Here is a 16,919-nt window from a genome sequence, read left to right on the forward strand (position 1 = left end):
TGAACTAAGAATGAAAAAATTTTGGAAGACATTTTGCTAAAAAGTGTTAATTTCCCTGTTAATGGACTTTGGGGACACCCTGTATACAGGCTCCAAGGTGGTATAGTGGTGTCTTGTAAGTCAAGAGATTGTAATTTCAAATCTAGTTGACACTAAACATGACCTTCCTCTCCTAAGGAATTTCAGGAGAAACATTTCTGACAAAGTTGATATCTAATTGAAACACGTGAGAATCCTCATTAAATCTCTGGAGATATCAAAGAGAAACCTTTAAGCAAAGACATTTTCCTCAGGGATTATACTGAGTTTCTCTTACTGGAGAACTAAAAAAACACTCTATACATGTACAAGTTGTTTTATTAAAAAAAAAAAAAAAAAAAAAAAAACAGATTCTAGCATCTCACACAGTCCTGTGCCTTGTGGTGTGTGTGTGATGATAATTATGATGATGACAACTATAGTGGAAACGCATCCTCGGGGCAGGGTGTCTATCTGCTCTAGGTTTCTGTACATTCACATCATGCCTGCTTCACTCACTTTTATTGAATCGAGGTGTTACTCTTTACAAAAGGTTCGTAGTCAAGAATGAGGAGTGACGACAGTCAGTTTGGGTGTAAGCATGGTGTGCTATCAGTTTATTGCTTTTTAGGGTGTTGTTTTGGTGTATAAGAACATGTTGTTGATATCTATCGGCTAAGCCCAGTTCTGTTACATTCTAAATGTGCATTTGATTTATGTGTCTGTACAATTATAAAAGCCAGTTTGGAAGCACTTTACTTAAGGGGAATGTTTACAGGTTTAAATGGTTTCATATCCTCCTCTATTTTGCAAGTGCTGACTTTTGTTTATTGTTATAATTAACTTCATTACTTACTAGTTTAATGTAAATCAGCCTGGAAAGTGTCATAACAAAATTGACACACCACAAATAAATGTTATCAAGTGAAAAATATCTTAAAAATAGTCAGATTGATCTACTATTTATCACTATGAGATTTTGATGCATCAAATACATGATTATTAAAATATATTTCTAGAAATGTAGTACTAATTTCAAGCATGAAATGGTCTTTTTATTTTATTGGCAAATCTTTTTGCTTCTTTCTAGAAACAAACACTAAATTATCCTACTAAGACAATTTCATGCTGGAAATAAAAAATACATTTTTAAAAACCGTAACTTTTGTCATACAAGGCTTACGTGGGTTTAAATATATTATTTAAAAGCCTCTAGCTTATTTGTTTGATGTGCTTTATTTATAAGGAAATACAATACTGGTAGGCATTTTAGTTTTTAACCAAACATTTATTTCAGGTGCTGAATTCATTTAGAAAATGAAAAAAATCAAGTGACTGGAAAATAATTTGCAGAGAGTGCACCACAGTTATAATCAGTTAGTGAGTTGTGTTTAAGGCAACATGCATAGCTTCTGCAAAACAGTGCTTCCATTTTTAATATTTCAGCACTGTTTCCACAATTCAATTCAATTTTCAATTCAATTTTATTTGTATAGTGCTTTTAACAATGGACATTGTCACAAAGCAGCTTTACATAACAAGAACTAGGATAATTAAGAAAGGGTTGCCGAAGCAGGCTGATTAGTAATTTGCCAGTTGGACCAGAACTGCATTTTAAGCCAGTAATGATTGTTCTCACCTCATCTCAATAGCATTACTTGTTCTCAGATAGTTAACCAAAGCTGAGCTTGTCATTATGTCACTTTTCTCCATCATCATATTCATCTAGTCTTGCATTATGCTTTCAGTGCCACACAGAAACTCACTTAACTCGGTGAGGACATTCGTTTTTATTCCAAAGAAGGCAGAGATGTTTATAACTTCCTCTCTACTGATAACCAAAAGTCTGGTCTTCTTTGAGGTATTAGGCACTAGTACAAAGGGTTAGTAAGACACATGGATTCGGGATGCCTTTCAGCTGCTACAAGTACAGCAGGTGTAATACACCAGTGTGCAAGCTGACTCAAGAGCAAAGTGAGTGGTGTATACATATATTTCTATATTATATATAAGTGTATACGATAGAACTTCAAAGCATAAGCAGGTTGTGATAAGGCTGATTGAGGAGAGATAACAGTGTAGGTCTGTGTGCACTTGGTGACGGAGGACAATTACGTGTACTTCACAAGTTCAGAACACGCCTTCATGAAAGACAAAGACAAACTGGTAATAAATGCAGGTGGAGTCAACAGAATCGTTTTGGAGGTCTAGCTGTAGAAACCAACTTCTACGTGACTAATGAAACTGGGAGGAGACGCTAAGTGGAAGGTCCATACAAACGATGGAAAAACTGACAGTGAGATGTGTGTCTTGATTTTCATTAGGTGAAAGGCATTCAGGTATTATTGTACTACCACTACTTCATCCCAACTTCAGCCATTTATATATCAATGCTATTTGGGAAGTGTTTTTCGAGGCACACTAAAAAGCTTTGCTGTTGGAGGGATCAAAACACAAGTAACAGTAGGGAACTGACTGCAGTTAACATGAACTCTCTTATTATCCTCTTAAACACCCAACAGATCATGTCAAGAAGCCATCGGTCCTAGAGATAACGACCCTGAAAAACAAACAGGGAAAACCTTTCAGTAAGGAAATGAGAGGGACAAAGCAAGTCTAGCTTAAAAAAAATCACACAAAGTCAGCAAAAGTGTAAGGTCTTAAGGATAAGTTATTACAGCTTAACTCTAGTCCCATGTTTTTTTCCAAAGTGGGGTCAAAATATAGTAGGCCTTCCAGACCCCGCTCCCATCACCACCACCACCATGGGATCTGTGATATACAGTATATCCAGGAACTGCAATATTTGATTTTTTATGTTGGTTTATGTCAACATGATGTGAAAATATTCACCAGCAGTGAATGCATTTGTGATGCATTACCACCCTGAAGCTGATTATATTCCTTTCCTTACTGATTTCCTTATTATTACAATTTTATGTATTAAAGAGTGAAACCTTGTACATAGCACATTGTTTTAGCAGTTACAAACAGTCATTTTCTCACCAGCTTTTGTCTCTCTTTTGCAGTTAATAAGACAGAAAATTGCAGCTTGTCATGTTACTAGAGAAACAATAACATATTACATGAGTGCATTAACATAAACCTGTGATTCACCTTGCAGCCAGCACTATTGTTGGAACTGCTGTCATAGAAAAGTAATCAACACCTTTTGACTAATCAGAATTGAGAACTCAACAGCGCTGTGGTATAACTAGTATTAAAGTTGAGTGGTCACTTAAACAGAAAGTTCAGGAATAAAAAGCTCTAAGGTCTCCACTGAATAAATAAATCATATAAATCATTGCATTATATCCATAAAGGGATATAATATAAAGAAATTTGTGAATCCCTAATCCAGCAAGCATGTAATGAGCTGAAACTTAGTTTGTCAAATTCATATGGAGTCTATAGCTATAATAACCAACTGTGACAGATAGTAATTGATGGATAGGTTCTTCTCCTGTGTGGTCTTCCAATGCATCCACCTTCACACTATCACCAACATATTATATATCTCTATGCCTGTCATTATTTCCTCTTCTGTCTCTCTCTCTCTCTCTTACCTATTGTCCTGCATCTGGAGCTGGCTCTGCTGCTTCTTCAGTTTCGGATGGTTTGGCCTGAGAAGAGATGGAGAACAGCGGCTCAGATATGTGATCTGAACCGGATATAGCCTCTTTAGAGCCAAGCCAGCAACTCACCAAGTTCTATAAGTTTAACTAATAGTCGTTTTTATGTTGTGTCCCCTATTCCACTCAGTGTATATACACCTGGCTGTAAGAGTGCTATAAAATAAAATCATCAGTATTTTATAAAAAAGTATTTTATATATGTCTGCAGTGTTTAAGAGAATTTCCTGGTTAGCTGGGAGGACATGTATGATTTAGGGGGAAATGTAAAAACTATTTTATATCAAATCCCATGCATATAGATGATTAGATGATGATTAGAATTGAATGATCCAGTTGATGATTGTGAAAAATAGAGTTACAAGATAATGCAGTCATGGGAAGAATTTTGAACTGTTAGTCCTTTAGGGCGAATTGATTTGAGACTGGTCAAAGTGCAAAACCTACGGCAATGCTGTTGCATTCTTTTAAGAAAAAGGCATAGCTATAGTATCAAACAAATTAAGTGTCATTAAGTACAGGAGTGATATATTCCAGTATTCCATACATATTCCAGTATGCAGGCTTATCTTGTCACACTGGTTAAACAGGAGTGTGACTACGTGTTGGATTTCCAATCTGCATATTCATATGAGCTACATTTCTCAATAACATCCCCACCTACGCCCTTCTGTGACTTTTTTGTTGTATTAAGTCATTTTTACGAAACCACCATATCACACAATTACTTAATACAAAAAAAACTCAAAAATTTCTGGTCGTCAAAACAAATATTGAATGACCTAAACTTTGCCATTGCATTAATGCCCCAATGACCTTAGTGTTTACTTTTTTTAACCAGAGCTAAGCTACCAAACTGGACATAACAGAAACCCAGATTGACTGCGCTCACCCTGAAATGCAGTTTCAGCATTGACAAAGTCTCTCTCATTAGCCTGCCAGGAGTCAGCTATGTTTCTCTGTGTTTGTCTGGCCTCAGGGGCAGGAGGGGAAATTAAATTTTTGTGCTTCATGAGTTTCATCATCTCATTTTACGAAATAAATCTATTGTCCTCATCTAAAACGTCCTTTAAATTCTATGAAATGGTTTGATGTTGAAAGCTTATGAGCAGGAGCATAACATCATGCTGAATGTTTGAGCCCATGTTAGCACCTCAGTGATCAGTTGTTCATTCTGGCCACAGGCACACATGAGGGAAACAGATCAATATAAGAACATTATTAACAAAGTCATCACAATAGAAAATGCAAGAAAACTGATGAATTACTACAGTTATCAGTAGAACACATATAGTTTTACACATATAGTTTTACACATATGGTTATTCTATGTGTGTTTACCGGGTTGACCAGTCCAGCAGATGCCACTACAGTCTCCAGACCCTCCACTGCCTTCCCTGATACCTCATTGGCTCCAGCTACCGTGGCCTCCCCCACAAGATTCGCCTGCTCAGTCGTCTTCTGGGCAACTTTGGACATGAGACAATATCCTTACTCACACTACTAATTTTATCAATAATATTTATATTAACTTTTATTTATATGCCTCATATACGCTACCAACAAAACAAAAAACCTAAAAAAAAAAACTATGAATATTAAAAAGGATATAAGATAAATAGACGACATTTGGTATGAAGTACAATATATAAAATAAGAATCAAAGAAATGAAGAATGTTATGACAATTATTAATGAATAGTTATCATACAATAACTATTAGAAGTAAGGTGTGCTCTTACAGGAAAATAATCAAAAACAGTATGGTGTGATGCCATTACCAAGGAAAGTTATTTTCCTATAACGTCATAGACAACTTTATCATACTTCATTCATTTATAATTCATTTAATGTCGTGGAACGTCAGTGAAACATGTTAGTTTCTGTTATCACTTACATTATAACAGCTATACATTATAACAGTCGTTCCCTCACCAGCCTGTCTTTGCTTTCTTTCTCTAATAAGATAACAAAAATGCAGCTTATCCTGTTACAGAGAATCCATAAACTTATCCATCCGTGAAGACGTTCTGCCTTTACCTCTGACTGTTACAAAGCACTGACACTGGAGACTCCTTCCAGAAATGCTAAATAAACATCTACTCATAGAAAACTTCACCATATCCACAATTACACAGTTTTTTTTAAAAAAGTTGTTTATGTAGAGCATCTGCTCTACAATTTCCACTGTAAGTGATTTCTGTAGAAATTATAATACAGTAGAATGAGTGTATTAATACCTATGATATCAGTTGCAGCTGACACTACTGTCAGAGCTACTGTTATGCAAAAAAGTTAATCAATACCTTCTGATCAATCAGACTCAATCAATCAACAGCACTGTGGTATAAACAGTATTATTAAATGCTTAAGGGATATGGGTTTGGGCTGTTAACAGGAATTAAAATAAGAGGTGTAGAAGTGTACGGCTTCATATCCTTCTAACCTGTGCTCACACTGGAAACCACACCTTCCTTTGTCTTTGTACCTGAAAGAAGGACAAAAAAATAATATGAAGGTTAAACGTAAAACTTGTAAATCTACATTATTTACGGTGTATCTATAGCGGCTCAAGCAAAACCTTCAATGCAACAAATTTTCTTTATACATGTCCAGGCGTCAATCCAGTATTCTGCTTATATTTTGCCACAATTTGAGGTGAAGCGCTGGTGTTTATTATTTACATAATGCACTGCAGGGACTGTTCTTTCTAGACTTTTCTAAGCCCCACTGCAGCCTCTGCTCTCTTTGTAGAGCTGGAGTTCTGCCCAGCCTTATAAAAGCAGAGTAAATGTCAGTTACACACTTCCTCCTGATCGCCACTTTTACACAACATGTAACATGCACCCTGAACATGTACCTTGATGTTGTCTAATTCCAGACAACACCCACTCAAGCCTCTGAAATGTTCTGAATGTCCATTTTTACCCATGCAACTAAAATCCCAACGCAGTGTGGGCCACATTCTTCCCCATTTCATGAAAATTACAAACACACTCACGCAAACACACATGTCAAATAAAGCTTTGTTCTTGTTCTCCACTACAACGGGCTGATTTAGCACCAGGACATGCACATTCCAGAGAGCCCGACTACCGCTAGGGGACAAACACAAAGGCCTGGGCTTTATAAGGCTGCTGTTGTGATCAGTACAAAGATCCATTTGAACATGACTCACACTATATCGGATGGCATAACATTGTGAGCGGTAGTCCATGTAATAAACTAAATGGAGGAAGGAAGGAAAGGTAACATGCTAAAATTCTGTAATTCCTCCAAAGATTACAGGAGGCTCTGAGCCTGGGTATCTTAAAGACTTCATTTTTGACAGAAATGCATTAGCAGAAATAAAGCATTTTTGTGCCAGTGTTATTTATTTGGACAAAATTGACTTTCTTTTGCAGAAATGTACTAAATGCATAATGTAATTAAGAAAAAAATAAAATTAAGATGTGTATGTCTAATGAGGCATGACTTTTTTTTTTTTTTTTTTAATTTTCCCACATTTTTCTGCTTCTAATTTGGTCACCTGCTAATTCTCACCCACCAGCTAGCTCTCCCCTATCATATGACAGACACCAACAGGGGAGGGTGAAGGCAAACGTGCATCTTCTGAGAGACAGGAAGTCAGCCAGCTGCATCTTTTCAAACTGCTGCTCATGCTGCGTCACAGGGCAGCGTAACACACTCGAAGGAAAGTGCTATCTGCCCTCTTCTACATACATGAGCTCACAGATGCCCAGGATTGGCTAGTGTCACTGTGACTGACAGGGGAGAGACAGTATGCCATCCATCCAACCCAGACAGCACAGACAATTTAGCTCTCTTTGCTTCTGGCCACGGATGGCTGCGGCATCATCGGGACGAACACTTTTCTGCTGGAGCCAGGGCTTGTGTACAATATAATAAACAATTTATGTGAATGATTCTGTGTGTAGTTCAGGATGATGTATGGGAAATATCCTGTGTGTGTGTGTGTGTGTAGCAGTAAATGGCCTTGAGGAAAAATGTATGACTAGTTTTAGTATATATAGAATATGTATCTTATAATAATATATTTTAGTGTTTAAAGGGCATTTCAGAATCAAAAATCATGAATTTGAAATGCATTTCAGATATGAAACTATACTACATATGCATGTATGTGCAGTATTGTCTGAACTCCGATGCACTGTGTATCTAAAGCTTTCACCTCAAGCTCTAATGCACTCACTCCACCACCCCTCCCTTCACCCAATCTATCAATTCCCTGCTTTTTGCCCTCTCCTCACACCCAGCTCGCTTTATGGACATGTCTGAGAAATCACATGCACACAAACAGACAGCCTACACACTATCAAACAGATGGAATATACGGACGAAAGAAACGATGCACAGAGAGAGACTAGCAGAGAACACACTCCTGTATAACCTGCACACTACCTCAGGAGTACCAACAATAGAGTACCATAGTGATCCAAACGGTCTCTGTTTTTCTCTGAGCCCTCCAAATCTCAGGCAGTACTGTTGAAGCAGCCAACATTGTCAGCGTGTTGCCACTTTTCACCCATTCCTTCTTTTTACAATTTCTTACAGGGCAGAAAAGTCATGCTGGAGATGTAGACATTACCATCACTTCTACCTCAGACACTCTACCATCTCTCCCCAGACAGTGCTTAGTACTGTCATAAAGTACAACAGTATTCAATATTAAAATGTTATTAATATTAATCTTTTAACAATAACTTTAAAAAACAATGTCTTAATATTAATATTAAAATAGTAACCTGTAATATTAAAAGACAATATACTTTTAATGGCTTTGGACTTAATGTCAATAAAAAAAAGTTTTATTCAATAAAATCTGATGGAACTATGACAGCAAAATATATAGAATACAAAACTGTGGTTATTAACTATTACAGGTAGTATTTCAAGTAGAATTGTTCAAACGTATCTTTTTTTATTGAATTATATTTCTTCAAACATATCCTTTATATTGAATTATATTTCTAAGGGCTGACATGTCTAATTTCTGCTCATCTGTTCGTGAACTAAAATAATTTTAAAATTATATACAAAGCATCCCAATGTCAAGTGAAACAATAAAATCATTCCATATTGCATTTTTATTCTTTGTAGTTTTTAAACTCTTTTCAGCTTTGACCTATTTGTATGAAAATATTTTAAACTATTTGATAAACGTTGATTAAAAAGTGAAGCCTCTCTCCTAATGTACAGTATGTGCCCAGTCGAAGGTTCTGGTCCTTGCTAGTCCATTAATTTGCTGCACTCTGATCATTCTGGCATGAATTGATCGCATCTCCCTCCGGTTCCCACCCACTGCGGTCAGTGAAAGTACAGACAGAGCCACAGGGCTGTGCAGGGCCAGCGTGCTGAACATGACTCAGGACCACAGCAGGGCTTTTTAAGTGCGTGTGTGTGTCAGCGGGGAGTGCTGATTACTCGGCTTGATACATGAGCAGCTGATCAGAGTGACAGGCAGGTGGGAGATGCTGGTAATCCACAGGCTTTACAGCTCTGCTCACATCTGACATCACGGACTGCATCCAAAAAGCATCCCGAAATAAAGAGTAAAACTGGTCATGAAATAGCTTTTCAGTTCTCATCACCTATTTTTTCTGTATATAAAAAAGGGTCTCCAGCTATCAAGCATTCAGCCTTTGGCATGTTAGTGGTAGTAAGCACTATTTCTGGAGGAGAATTGCTGGTAATGCAATTTACTTCAATTTTAAAACTTAATATTAGAAAATACAGCATATCCTGATTAGTTATATATGGCCTAAAATTAATTACTCTTTAATAATGTTAAACCCAGATGTTTCAGACCTAAATCAATAACTGCTATAAAAAAACTTTTATTCTGGACGTACCAACATACATGACCCCCTCCTTGGTTTTGGCAGCGGCCTCCTCCAGCCCTTCCTTGGTCTTCTCAGCCGCTGCTACCACTCCCTCCTTGGCCATGGAGAATCCCTTCTTCAGTACGTCCATCCTGAGAGCTGTGTAGATCTGTGAGTGACCTTCAGCTGCTGCTGGCTGTGTCTTATAGCTGCTCACTCACACTGAGTGTGTGCGCGTGTGTGTGCGTGTGTGTGTTGGACTGCTTGTTGGGTCCTGGGTGAGTGTGTAAGAGAGTGGCTCTTATGAAAGCAGGCTTGGCACTGGGAGCTCGGACAGATTGAGACACCCTTAACAAGGAGAGCAGCAGAGTGGATGAGAGCAGGGGGAGGGAGAGAGAGAAAGAGACAGAGAGAGAGAGAGGGAGGGAGAGAGAGGGAGAGGGGACTAAAACAAGTGGGTGAAAGAGCAATTTAGCAAAATTAATTAGAAAAGAACCAAACATTTTTTCAGCAGATGCTTATAATGGATAATTGTTAGTCATAATGGATAATGTATAACAGTCATCCTTAAGTCATATTATTCCTTTAAAAAACAGTAAAATAATTTTATATATTAAGCCTATTTCTAATAAAATAAAATAATAATTAAGCCTAATTTCTGTTCTTTACATTGTAAATCCCACTATTGGGTTCCCTTTACAGACTGCATATACTGAACCTATTGATGCTGTGCTAAAAATAAATAATCTCTTTAAAATGAAGGAAAAATTAATGCAGTTTTATACTGTAGTGTTAAACAGAGTGCTCAAATAAAATTACTTCCACTCTTTTAAATATTTCATCATTTTCATTTATTTTTTTAAATTATAATTTTAAAATTCAGTTCTTTTAATTATTTCACTTATATATCATCTACATAATATTTTTTTGCTTTACTGTGTATTTTTGTTATTTTTTTACTACTTGATTTTACAGCCCTTTGAGGTAGCATGTGTACTAAAAGTGCTCCATAAATAAAGTTTATTCTCATTCTTAAATGTATAGAGATTTTATTAAAGCTTCATAACTCCATCACTGAAACACGAGGATGAGGCAAATGAAAACCTTAAAAGTGTGCCCTAAACTGGAATTTTTTCCCCAGAGGAATCTGGACACTCATTAAATGCTGGACCATTTGCATTGAATGAAAGAGAGATTATGCAGAAAAACTCTATAACACAAAATTTAAAATATATATACACCCTTGTTCATAAACTAAAAACTAATTATTCTGCATGCCCATCCAGATGCTTAAGCTTATTTCTAATGTATTACACTGCTGTAATTCGATGAACTCTGAGAGCACAGCTGAGGAAACGAGGATGTGCTGAGCTATAAACAGACCAGTTGCAGCTAAACCTGAAGACTTATTTTTTTTTAAACTTTTCTTTATTGTTTGTATGTCAAAAGGTTAATACAGAGAATGTAAATGTGGATATGGTTTTGGTCCAGTCTGGAAAAATGACTAGAATGTGGATGTCTACACTTATGAGGCTCAATCCAGAGTGCTGCACTGCACAGACTAAGGCATGTATCCATTCCATGTTTATGGAGTGATCAGAAGAGATAATACAGGTATCTATAATGTATACATTATACATTAATGAGTCAGGCTACTTATGTCATCGCTCCTTTTGATTGAGTGGATTATATAACTACTGAATGAATGGAGGATTCTTTTGTGGTTATTCCTGTTAACTGTATCTTTGCGCATTTTGACATTTTACTACCCTTTTCATTGTACCACATTAGTCTTTGGTATTTTGACTCTGACTCTGCAGATCCTCCTCTAGCACTGAGCGTCTATGTCTCAGCCTCTACCACGCCCTGTTCAAACAAACTGGACGAAGGCCAAAGGCTATATATAGAACGCTGCATTCGTCAGGACAATGGGAGAATGTAAGCTGATACTGGTTCCTGCATGGATGTGTTCATTAGCTGCATGGATGTAGCAGAAACGGAGACCCTGTGCCCATCGACGTGGTCCTTACAGGCATCTAACCGAGAGATGTGAAAATTTACCGCCATAATGCACCCATGTGACATACAAAAATGTCATCCATCAGTAATGAGAAGCACTCTGAAGATGTGGGATTGGCACAAACATCTCAACCACGAGATGAATTAAGAGAGATAAATCTGCACTCGTTGGCAGAAAGAGTCAGGTGACTCTCATAAAAAGCTTCTCAGAAGCATCTGTAGTGTTGTCCACGCCCTACGGTGTTTTGAATTCAGCTTCTTTTAAATAAACAGAACAGTTAATGTACTGTTCTATGATCCAGGACAGGACTGTAGCAAACACACTTTGCCACAACATATTTATTTTGTGGGAAAAAGGGGGAAAAAAAGAATATTATTTTAATTCTTGTAAGCCTCTTTTTACCTCCAAATCTTAAAGGAATACACCAGTGTTTTTCAACCTAATCTCTATCTAATGCTTCAGTAATGCTTCAACAAATGTTTTAAACATGTGACTATATAATGTGAATATAAAAAAAAAATAGGATCCAACAATGAAGTTCTGAAGGGTATAAAGAGTGTCTTATAAAACCTGTTCTTTCACATTTTCACACCAGTGATAGTCATTCCAGTTACTTTCACTTCATTTTTGTGGTATCCATGTGTGATCAAGCAGAACACGAGGCATTTTAGTTTTATGTTTGCAACACTTAACCACATTTCTCTTTCCTGAATAACCTTTATGGAAAAAATCTCATACATTTTCACAGTGATTATGAAGATAATGAGTGATCACATGCGAAAAATATGTGAATGTGCGTTTCAATATATGCCCTGGAATTGTGCCCTGGCACTTGTGAACTCAAAGACGTGACACCATTCATGTGAGAAAATTACATCTGAAAAATGAAATCACATGCCCTAAATGTGAAAAATTAACACATGAAAATTAATTAACCAGGTGAGAAAAGACAAGTACATGACATGTTGGGCGAGAAGACCTGACACACAGTCGACATTAAAATTCATCCCAAAGGTGTTCGGTGGGGTTGAGGTCAGGGCTCTGTGTCGTTCAATTGTATTCTTCCACTCCGACCTTGGCAAACCATGTCTTCATGGACCTCACTTTGTGCACAGGGGCACTGTCATGCTGGAACATGTTCGGGCTCTTTCGTTCCAGTGAAGGGAAATTGTAATGCTACAGCATACTGTATGAAGACATCCTAAATAATTCTGTGCTTCAATCTTTGTGGTGACAGTTTGGTGGAAGAACCACATATAGGTGTGAAGGTCAGGAGGCCACATACACCTGACCATCACACCCATATGTGGTTCTTCCCCAAACTGTTGTTATAAAGTTGGAAGCACAGAATTGTGCAGAATGTATTTGTTTGCCGTACCATTAAGGTTTCCCTTCACTGGAATGAAGGAGCAAGGTCCATGAAGACATTGTTTGCCAAGGTTAGAGTGGAAGAATACAGTTGAACTGCACAGAGCCCTGACCTCAACCCCACTGAACACCTTTGGGATGAACTGGAACACTGACTGCACCCCAGGCCTCCTCTATAGACATCAGTGCCTGACCTCACTAATGCATAAATCCCCAAAGGCTACGCTCCAAAATCTAGTGGAAAGCCTTGTGGAGGTTATTGTGGAGGTTATTTTAACAGTAAAGGGGGAATAAATCTGGAATAGGATTTTCAACAAGCACATAAAGGTGTAACGGTCACGTGTCCATGCAGTGTACTTTTGGCCATATAGTATAGCTTCGACTGAGGAATTCATTCAAACATTCAACAAAAATACATGTTTTACATAAACATTTATTAACTGCCCAACAGTTGCCCTTAGACTTGCATTATACACTTAATTATAATGGGAGCTTCAAGTAAACAAGTTTTGTATTTTTTTCTAAATACAAGCAAATGTCAAAATTATTGTCTGTGAAAATCACACACACCACAGACATACATGTTAGAGATTAGGTTGAAAAACACTGGAGTCTCCCTTTCAGCATTCTTTTTTTCACTGTACATTTTTTGGCTTCAGAATGAATGGCTATGTTCTCATTATGCCCCATTAAATCTCACTCATCTCTAAGCACTGAATAACAGGAAGCTTTGGGACTGATCAAGTACCTCAGCTGACAGCACTTACTGTAAGAGTGTGGCGAAGTAGACAAAAACAATAGAGATGTTTAATACGCTCAGAACTAATGTGGACAAGAGATTTGGTGTAGGATCACTGAAGCGAGAGATTAAAGATTCAAGGTTCTTTACTGTCATTCCTCAGTGAATAGAAGCATGAAATAATCTTTATTCCGGCATTCAAGTGGGCAGTGAAACAAATGAGAGAAGTATTAAATATGTTAAGTTTAAATTAGTTTAAAAGTAATAGAATGTACCTTATATTTCAACCTCTTATTTTCCCTCATTTATAACATTTACTTTTATTCCAAACTCATGGAATAAAACCTTACAACATAGCTCTCCTTGGTCTGGTGCAAATGAAAAGATGAAAGTATTTATAGTATTTAAGTGATATTTTAATAGAAGTAATAATAACTTAGGTGAAGAAATAATAAAGGAATTTATAGAGATCACAAATTTCATACAAAATGAATATGTAAAGAAGTAGATTAATATTTTTGTTTCAGGTACACAATTTCTGACCTATTAAAGTATCTTTACTGATGTCCATTATTTTTATAGATAAAGAAAGGAGAGTAACACTGTATACAGAAATGCCTAAACACAGGCACAAGCTCTTCAGTATCACAGTGTCAGAGAAGTGAAACATCAATTAGCAGTAACATGCTGAAGTACACATAAGACTTTGACACTTACGTGTTTACAGAAGCCTTCGCCAATTACAATAAGAGCTGGTTACATGACTAGTATGTTTGTGAGAGGAGGCTCGTATTGTGTTTTGACTGCTTTAATATCAAGCTAATTGTTTACTCTTTAAAGTTGAAGTTCATGACCTCTTGGAGTAGAAACCTTGACATAAAATAATATATATTCTGTTAAAACCTGAGAAAAATATTAAACATGGCGGAAGAACTTGTTAACAGTGAAGTCATTGCTCAGTGAGGAAAATCATGAAAAAATAAAACTAATTGCTAATGTATTGGCAGTGGCTTTCTCATTGATTTACTTTAAAAGCCCATAAAGGAATATCAATATGCACTACTAAAACAAGCAGTTATTTTCTATCAATCTGTAGAAATCATTGGACTGTTGATGTCTCTCTCTGTGGCATCTGTTCAACGCAGCTAGTTGAACTTCTATTCATGGGATCAAGATGGAATTAAGACTACTGTGAGCACTATATTACCACCTTTTTAATTAATTTACCTGAATGCATTGTGTGTCAGATCTATATTGCCACAAAATAAGCTAAATGATATAAGAAAGTGGTGTGTGAAAGGTATAAGAAAGGTGTGGCAACCTTCAGCCTGAAGCTCTGGTACTTTTGTGCATCTGCAGTGGATCTGGAGTAAAGGTGGAGGTGTTCTGGAGTGATTGGATTCAGCAGTCTCTGCCCCAACCAAGTGGTTCAGCCACCCCACCCATCCACAAACACAGTAGAGGCATGCTGTAGATGTGTTCTTAATAACTGCTGCTGTAATCATCATAACTGTCCTGTGATCATCCCAGAACTGCTCGTACTGTACATCCTTTCAGCACACTTACTACTGCTTATCTTTCCTCTTCTACACCTGTATACTGTAATGATTTATAATCCCAATATTGGGTGATCCCCAAAGACAATGGGTTCTCTACTGAGTCTGGTCTCTCTCAAGGTTCTGTCTCAGGGAGTTTTTTCTTGCTGCTGTCACTTGTGGCTTGCTCATTAGGGATCTATATATAAATCTATATACAGACAAAAAGATTTCTGTAAAGCTGCTTTGTTATTTTTAAAATGGGCTACATAAATAAAATGGAAGTGAACTGAAAATATTTTAACATAATTACTTCTTATATACACTAAAATTCCCTTATCTAGTTCCCATCAAGTGTGTAATGTAGCCAGTAAATGCCCTGCTGGGCCAGGGCCCTTACAGCAGGAACAAAGGAAGCTTGTTACAAAGAATCCTAAATGTTGGAAGACAGCCTGAGACATTTCACTAGTCCTCAGCTTAGTAAAAGAAAACAAAACACTAGCACATGTGGGGTATTCAAAAGATTTCTTCTTCATTTCCAAATATTTTTTCCAGGTGTGTTATTCTGCAGAGATTGCTGGATGATATTTACAGCAGTGGCCTCATCTCCAGAACAAAAGCAAACAACTAGTTATAGTTTACATGTGCTCCTGCAGTTGACCTTTGAACTAACGTACACCAAAATGGAGCTTTAAAATTCAACCAAAATAACTCTGCTTGGCTTTTAATCACCACCCAGCACGTGTTACTAAAGGCACCCTCATATCACCCTCATGTCCCTCAGATATCAGGTCTCTAATAAACCATGCACTAATGAAAATATGGCATATGGTGATCGCAGTCACCCTTTGTGTTCTATATCATCAGGTTTGTGACTACTGTGTGACTCTGACCTGTGATGTCTCACAAGACCTTAGTAACAGACTGCAAAGCATAATTTCCTATATTCAATACACTACGCATGTCTAAATCTAAAGCACTCAGGGATTATAAGTGTGACATTAGAAAGTGTGCCTCTAATTACTGTAGTGCAACAGTTTACAACAGTGAATAAACGCTTTCTGTTTGTGACTGCTCTTGTTCTCAGGCTGATGTCACTTCACTCCCACTGCGAAGAACTGAAAACAGTCCTGTGCTCCCTGTGTGAGACAGTGCTGCCACCTGCTGTCCACTGTGTAGACCAGGGGTGCATAACTCCTGTCCTGGAGGACAATTTGGTGATTTTCAGGCTCAAACCTACTAAATCCAGTAATTAACTGGTGAGCTGAATTGGGTGCCTTTGATGACAGAAATTACTAAACTGTGCATGGCTCTGGCTCTTCACAACTGGAGTTGTACACCTCTGATGCAGACCTTCTTCTAAGGCAGTGGTTATCAAACTTGCACTCAAGGCGCCCCGTAGATGGTCCATCCCTGTGTTGTGTGAGGAGTGGTGTGAGAACCACTGTTCAAAGATGAATGTATATGGTACACAGCCTACGGTGTTTACATGCACACTAACCTGATTTAGGTAGTTAACAACATATTCTTTCATTCATTCATTCATTCATTCATTCATCTTCAGTAACTGCTTAATCTTGCTCAGGGTCGTGGTGGACCTGGGGCCTATTCCAAGAACACTGGGCACGAGGATGAGACACCAGTCCATTGCAGGACCATGCATCATGCACACATGCATTCATACCTATAGGCAATTTAACATAGTCATTCCACCTACAAGCATGTTTTTGGGAGGTGGGAGGCAACCAGTCAACCCAGAGGAAAC

General features: G+C 37.5%; 1 protein-coding gene across 2 annotated transcripts; it reads right to left on the reverse strand.

Annotated features, from left to right (window-relative positions):
• Positions 1-1,285: 1,285 nt before the first annotated feature.
• Positions 1,286-9,858, reverse strand: sncga (synuclein, gamma a). Of its 2 annotated transcripts, XM_026944892.3 has the most exons (6): positions 9,523-9,858; positions 6,096-6,137; positions 4,992-5,119; positions 4,804-4,824; positions 3,585-3,641; positions 1,286-2,578 (listed from the first exon to the last, which is right to left on the reverse strand). In XM_026944892.3, exons 1-5 carry the CDS (start codon positions 9,641-9,643, stop codon positions 3,585-3,587), a joined length of 369 nt encoding a protein of 122 aa, XP_026800693.3. In that variant the 5' UTR covers positions 9,644-9,858; the 3' UTR covers positions 1,286-2,578. The 2 variants fall into 2 exon arrangements, with proteins under 2 accessions (XP_026800693.3, XP_053088854.1); XM_053232879.1 differs by lacking the exon at positions 4,804-4,824 and having other exon boundaries at positions 9,523-9,852.
• Positions 9,859-16,919: the final 7,061 nt, after the last annotated feature.

Source organism: Pangasianodon hypophthalmus, chromosome 3 (assembly GCF_027358585.1).
Source record: "Pangasianodon hypophthalmus isolate fPanHyp1 chromosome 3, fPanHyp1.pri, whole genome shotgun sequence".
NCBI lineage: Eukaryota > Metazoa > Chordata > Actinopteri > Siluriformes > Pangasiidae > Pangasianodon > Pangasianodon hypophthalmus.